This window comes from Danaus plexippus, chromosome 4, assembly GCF_018135715.1.
Source record: "Danaus plexippus chromosome 4, MEX_DaPlex, whole genome shotgun sequence".
Lineage (NCBI taxonomy): Eukaryota > Metazoa > Arthropoda > Insecta > Lepidoptera > Nymphalidae > Danaus > Danaus plexippus.
The window spans coordinates 7,273,781-7,280,977 of record NC_083538.1 but is presented as its reverse complement, the minus strand read 5'-3'; the positions used below and the strand labels follow the sequence as shown (position 1 = coordinate 7,280,977).

Below are 7,197 nucleotides of genomic sequence, written 5' to 3'. Positions count from 1 at the left end.
TACTAATTCCAAGAGTTCATCCTCCATATTCCCTTGATACGCCAATATAATTATTCAAATGAAAACAGTCGTTCACCAAGTGCATAACTTTGTAAACAGGGTCACAGATATATCAATTCAGAAAAAACAGGAAAAAAGATTTAAAAAAAAATATTTTGTACTCTACAAATAATGAATATGATTTTTTAAAAATTTAAAATTTAAAATGATTTAAATATTATGTTTTTTTTTAATATATTTGTTAATAATTCATATCTTTGTACTATATTTACTTATTTTCATAAGACTCGATACCAGACTACAGATCTTTTTATCTTTTTAAGAATAATTAAATTAGTGGCCAGTGAGTACTTTAACAAATCAAAGAGGAGGGCTGCTTATAATATATAAACATGTACATAATGTTATGTGTTGCACATTCTTCTGGGCGCCTTTTTTCGGAGGAATAAGTGGTAGTTTTTGAATAATATCATGTAACTGTCGGAGCATCTTCAGACCCGCATATATATATATATATATATAACATAAACGTAAGAAACTAGCTAGCCCGAACAATTGATTCAAAACAGACTGAATGAGATTGATTTGTGTGCCTCTTCCGTCCTTTTACTCACATATCTCAGGAGGCGACATATTCGACAGCGATATATTTATCTACGTGTGATAAATAGAGATTTAAAACATCAAATTGTCTTCGTATTCAAAATAAAAAGTACTCCTACAAATACTTGAAAATTATTGATTGAAGCGATGACAATAACATAACTCTACAAATATTATCCTTTATAGAGTCGTGTTCTGTTGTAAAAAACTCAAAACAAACATTTATTAACGAATAATACGGAAATATATCTCAGCCTGTTAATTTAGTCAGATTACATTAGTTTTGTCCGATTTTATTTATTTTACATTCTCACTAAAAATAAAAAAAATCTTATAATCTCTCGTCGGTGAAAAGTATGATTATCCTTAAATAACATAAACATGATCATTTTCCGATAAGCCAAGCTAACGAAGTCAGAATACTTTGATCGAAATATTTTTATATAAACAAAAGAACAAAAATTTAGGCAAATTTTGATTCATTGCATTTTTTAATCAAAATAGGGTTCCCATTTATATAAGTATAAAATGAAGAGTAAATATAAAACAACAAAAATAGCAAAACATTTTCAAATAAAAATGGTTTCACAAAAATTCGTGTTAGAATGTATAGAAGAAACACTAAACAATAAAATGCACTTAAAGTAAGCCATTACTTTGTTCTTATTATAAAAGAACTTAGAAAAAAAAAACTTGCCCATCCTTACTCTGAACATTTCATGCGTCAACGCTGATGCAATTAAATAACTAAAGCAGCGATAAAAATTCTCTTCCATCTTAGAAATTATTTATTTTAACCTCTTTTCCAAGAGTAGATAAGTGATAAAAATGAAACTGAATTTTTTTTTTTACTTTAGACTAATAGTTAAAATATGAATTATTTTTAGAAAATAAAGTACATATCACAGAATTTTTTTATATAAAAACGTAGAAAGGGCATAGCCGGATAAATATGGGAAATCTGCCCCCATGGCTTTTTTGACTCACACTCAGGGGATCGATTTGGTATCGAATAAAAATAATTCACCTAAATTTTTAGCCCTTTAACTCAAACGGCTTTCGAGATTTTCGAAAAAAACCTGTTTTTTCGATTTTAATTTTATTTTTATACTAAAATTCCGAGTTAATCAATGGTGATTTTTTTCTTATTCTTAGGAGTGTAAAACATGAAAAAATCGTATGATCATAGTTTCTTAACGAAAAGCCGATTTTTAAAGAAGGACAGAAAATTACAATCTTTTTTTTTTAGCATTTTTGAAATATGTCAATCACCAAAACTCGTCAGAACATGTCTTTTATACCCCTCTAGATACAGGAATTTTTTCAGATTTTTTGAAGTGGTGGAACAATGTCAAAAAAATTTAAAACTCATTTTTTTCCTTAAATCCTGCGTTTTAACACATTTATTGTTTTTTTTTTGCTTGAAAAATACGTAAAAAAAAATTTCTTTACTCATAATTCATACAATTACATTCCTTTTCAAACATTTCTAATCATTTTACTAAACAACTATTACGTAAAGACTATAGTTCTAAAACGCTAACTTGGCGCGAATGATTGTAATTTTCTGTCCTTCGTTAAAAATCGGCTTTTCGTTAAGAAACTATGATCATACGATTTTTTCATGTTTTACACTCCTAAGAATAAGAAAAAAATCACCATTGATTAACTCTGAATTTTAGTATAAAAATAAAATTAAAATCGAAAAAACAGGTTTTTTCGAAAATCTCGAAAGCCGTTTGAGTTAAAGGGCTAAAAATTTAGGTGAATTATTTTTATTCGATACCAAATCGATCCCCTGAGTGTGAGTCAAAAAAGCCATGGGGGCAGATTTCCCATATTTATCCGGCTATGCCCTTTCTGCGAGTTCATCAGTACCTTATACTAAAATAGCCAACCTGATTTTAGAAAACCTAGTCTGGACTTCTGAAGTGCTGGAAACACATTAGTTAATTTTTCCCGATTTACGATGAAGGCAATTCCATGGCTGAAAACTTCTTAATTTTTTATTATATTACTATATTTGTCTCTTGATTTTTATTTTATTCTGGAATTGTTTATTTGTAAATATATAATTTATGAAGAATAAGAATAATTAATTATATTTAATCAGTTGTATTTAAATTGTTTGCACTTAGTTTACGCTGTTTATATGAATTTAAACGTTGTTTCGTTCACCAATCGGATGAATTGAAAATCATAAGTTTGGTTCACAACGATCATTCTTACATTAATCTTAAATAACGTATAATTAAATGAAAATGTTTTCAAGAGTTTTATTCGACTGAGAAAGTACGATAATTTCTTCACAGTCGCTGACCAGTCAAAATAATTTTATTTTTCTGAATATTTCTTTCAGGCACCTTTTTTTGAAGAATTCTTAGGTATAAAACAAAAACAATTAGAGATTTTTAATCTTCAGCAATTTGAGTGAAAACCTATAAGGTTAATGCTGCAAAAAGAAACAATTTTTTTTTTGAATTGGAATTAGTCCCAGCGAGCTTTCTTAAGGTTAGGTTATTTTTAAAAACAAAACAGAATAGTAAAGAAAATCTACTACTGAATTATAATTTAGTTTTATTGGTTAACATCAGTTTTAATGGTTATTTTTCGGGAATTATGTTATTTGTATTATATTAGGGAAAACTATAAGCATGAAAATATCGAGTCCCAAATGTATTCTATTAAAATTTGGGGAACAGATTTTCGTTCACAGAACTGAATTTGTGTCTATTACTATTTAGTTTCATCGTTTGAATATCTAATATAAAAAATGATTCATATTTTTTGTAACGTTTTTTAAATTGTATTAATAATATAAAAAAATATTTTTTTGTAACAATATGAATACATATTTACCAGATTGAACTTCAATGGTCTTACTATTTAACCCATCCAGTGTTTTCAAAGACAGTATCACTGTGCTGCAGAAAAGTAAACTGTCTAATTTGAAACTTATTTTGTACCCTTCAATAATTAATCAATATCCGAGACTTTCGCGTATACCAATATTTCTTTTAATATGTAAATATTTTGGATCAAAAATCTTACGTGATGCAAACTATTTCATATCGTCAAGTAAGTGTCACAAAAATATTTATATAAAATTCATATAAGAAACACTATAGTTTACAACGCTTAATTTCATTAGGTACATTTATAATAAATTCAAGTTTTTACGTTTTTTTTAACCTACAAAAGACTTAGGCCTGCTAAGAACTAACATCAGTTCATTCTTGGAACGTGTGTCGAAGGCAGCCCTAGCAGGTTCGTTACATATTTGGTTAGGTAGAGAGAGGAGCTTGGACAATGGAGGTAAGCGTTTAACACGCTTTAGATAGGGGCCCCTTAAGCCTACACCTGGGTCGCAAGTCCCAGGCACTGTTGAAGATCCTCTTCCTGCAATGCGATGGACCCGGCACCCGCACGGTGAATCCATGAATTGCTGAGAGGTTTCGTCTCTTGTATCAAAACCATATTATAAGAGAATTTGATCAATCAAATCAAATCAATCCAGAAACAGATAAAGTGGACTTAGTCGTAATTAAATACAAATACATATGAGCATGTCAAAAAAAAATACACTCAAAATAACTTATTTTAATAGATTTTATCATTGGATACACATTCAACGTTAACTGGCCTAAATGAAGACCCAAACATATTTGAGCTTAGTAGAAAATTATTAGTTGGTTGTTTATTTACGTCTTGCATGATTTACCTGTAATTGTGACTCCTAAACTTGAACAATTTACAAGACATTTTTCAAGTGATTTGGCATATGGATTGATTACTTTAAGAGACTGCTAGACATGAGGAAACACGATGATCTGAATCGGTCAGATGATTTTTTGAAATATATGCATACAAACTTACACTGAGTGGTTGTATTATCTGGTGTTATATATTTACATACATTTCATCGATTTCCACATTTATGTAGACTTGCATGTATCGACAATTGTGAGACCAATACATTATTAAAAAAAATTGTTTCAGTTTCTTGTAATCTTCGGATTGTGGTGTAGCGCTATCACCGATGGTTTTATTTTTGGTCAAATGTCTGGAATGATTGACTCATTACATCATGATAAGGAGTTGATGGGTTTAAGTGAAGATGATTTGTCATGGATAGGTAAGCCTAGTCTTATTGTTGAATATACCTATTTAAGTGATTTTCTACATAAAGCTTTTAACTTTTTTTTGAACTGTGGATTTCATAATTATTTACTGCTTACGTCATGTGCATACATTTGTTTTCATTATTTATTTGTGTAGGATATACTTAAGCTATTTAAGGGTTCAGATTTCCACTGCAACTTTTATTAAAATTATGTATTGTAATATATTGTAAACAAATATTAAGGGATAATAAAATAAATATTTTATTTTCAGCTTCGCTCCTGAACATAACGTGTTTTTGTGGAATTGCCATAGTAGGAATACTTGTTGAGACATTAGGAAGGAAAAGAACATTGAGTGCAGTTACATCACCGATCATATTATATTGGCTTATTGTCTCCTATGGCCAAAATAAATTTACATTACTTTCTTCTCGAATTTTAATAGGCTTTTTTTATGGTGGAATTTTATTACTAATTCATATTTCCATTGGAGAATACATGCCACCTGTATTAAGACCGATATTATCGAATATCATATCTTGTATAGGAATATCCACAGGCACTTTAATTGGACATATTCTTAGCATTTTATTGAATTGGAGAACTGTTGCCCTCATTGGAATATTACCAACAACCTTGTCAGCAATTTTACCATTTTTTTGGGTGGAAAGTCCCTCATGGTTGGCATCCAAAGGCCTATATGAAGAATGTGAAAATTCTTTCAAAACATTATATAAAAAAAACAATGTATCACAAGAAGTTAAAATGCTAGTTAATACAGAGAAACAAAAACAAAAAGGTCCAAATCGTACTTCAGAATATTTGAAAAATATTAAAATGGCTTGTAGACAAAAATATTTTTGGGAAGTAACGTTCCTAGGAATTGTAACGAACTTATATAGAGTTGCCAGTGGACGCATTTTATTTGGAACGTTAGCTATAACAATATTAAAAGAAATCACGAAAAGTACAGATATTTTATATTTCACATTTTTTGTTGACGGTTTTGTAATAATAGGCTATCTTATATCATGTGCTCTTTTGTGCAAATTCAAAATGAAAACTCTTTTACTTACGTTAGGAGTAGTTGCAAATTTATTTCTCATATCACTTGCATCTGTTCTTTATGGTTTTTCTGCAAGTAATGTTTATATGGCATGGATCAAAGTTTTTCTATTAGCTCTTTATTTTACCAGTGTAAGTGCAGGTCCGCTTCCTGTATTAGAAACGATTTTAACTGAAATATTCCCCTTGAAAATAAAAGCGTTTTGTATTACGATTCAAGGATTTATATGTGGTATTTTTCAGTTTCTAAGTGTCAAGATGTCTCCAAGTATGTTTTTGGAAATAGGTTATCACGGAGTTTTTATTACCCACTCGTTAGTAATGTTTCTATGTTTAATATATTTATGGAAATTTCTACCGGAAACGAATAAGAGAACTTTACAAGAGATAGAAATGTATTTTAAAAATAAGGAATACCCTAACAATAGCGACAATCTAAGAGACTTTCAAACAGAAATCACTTAAAAATAATAAATAGGCTGAAAGTTGCTGCCAAATATTCCAAAACTATACATATTAATAATAATATTAATAAAACTGAAAGTTTTTAGAAAATAGGTGGTGGATAGCAAATATTTTTAGGAAATTTTAAATGTAATAAATATTTGTATGGTAAATTATATATACATGGTGGCAAAATTTATTTACTTCTATTGGTTTTAAAAAAGGTCATGATATTATTAAGAAATTTGCTCAAAATCAATGAAAGTATAAAAGTTCTTACAAATTTAAATTGTTACCTCTTTTCTTTCGGATTTTTAAAATAAAACTAATAGTATCAGAGATATCTGTTTAAAAAAAATCTTTTTATCTTTACGATTTTTTTACGAAAAGATAAGTGTGTACATTTTAAAATTAATGGAATGGCCCCGATTAAAGAGCGGAACGTTTAGTAACGACATAAATAATACTTTCCAGAGCACAGGTTTTTTTATGATTCATATATTCCATATCTAGAGATTAGGTATAATCATTTACAACATATTATATTTAAAAATATGTGATGTAACAATTTGCCACTAGATTTACTAGGTGTAGAACAAAAAATAAATTAAATAACTTTGTGATTGATTTATCAATTAATATTTTTCAACTAGTTACTGCTTAATTTTATACGAATACAGAATAAATTTTTAGTATTACAGGTAAACACAAATTTTAAAAAATAGCACTTCTGTCCATGGACGAATGTTCATTACATACACAATACCAATTTTATGCCTTGATACACAAAATTTATATATCACATCTTAGCTACTTTACTGCAAAGATTCAACATAGTCCCTAACACAAAGAAAGAGCAACGGTCATCCATAACTCCATATATCCGCATAAAGTTTTGCATTTATAATTAATATTAGTAAGATGTATATAATTAGGAAAATAAACGAAAAAATTAAAAACC

General features: G+C 28.6%; 1 protein-coding gene across 1 annotated transcript; it reads left to right on the top strand.

Annotated features, from left to right (window-relative positions):
- Positions 1-3,536: 3,536 nt before the first annotated feature.
- On the top strand, positions 3,537-6,553 carry LOC116768521 (uncharacterized). The gene is made up of 3 exons (XM_061526906.1): positions 3,537-3,681; positions 4,603-4,738; positions 4,999-6,553. Exons 1-3 carry the CDS (start codon positions 3,658-3,660, stop codon positions 6,255-6,257), a joined length of 1,419 nt encoding a protein of 472 aa, XP_061382890.1. The 5' UTR covers positions 3,537-3,657; the 3' UTR covers positions 6,258-6,553.
- The last annotated feature ends 644 nt before the right edge of the window (positions 6,554-7,197 follow it).

What these genes read in the sequence shown, in the direction of transcription:
- LOC116768521 (XM_061526906.1), top strand. Translation starts at nt 3,658, where the DNA reads ATGCAAACTATTTCATATCGTCAA. An exon ending in AAACTATTTCATATCGTCAA is followed by an intron (nt 3,682 to 4,602) that starts GTAAGTGTCACA and finishes AAATTGTTTCAG; the next exon opens with TTTCTTGTAATCTTCGGATT. An exon ending in AGATGATTTGTCATGGATAG is followed by an intron (nt 4,739 to 4,998) that starts GTAAGCCTAGTC and finishes TTTTATTTTCAG; the next exon opens with CTTCGCTCCTGAACATAACG.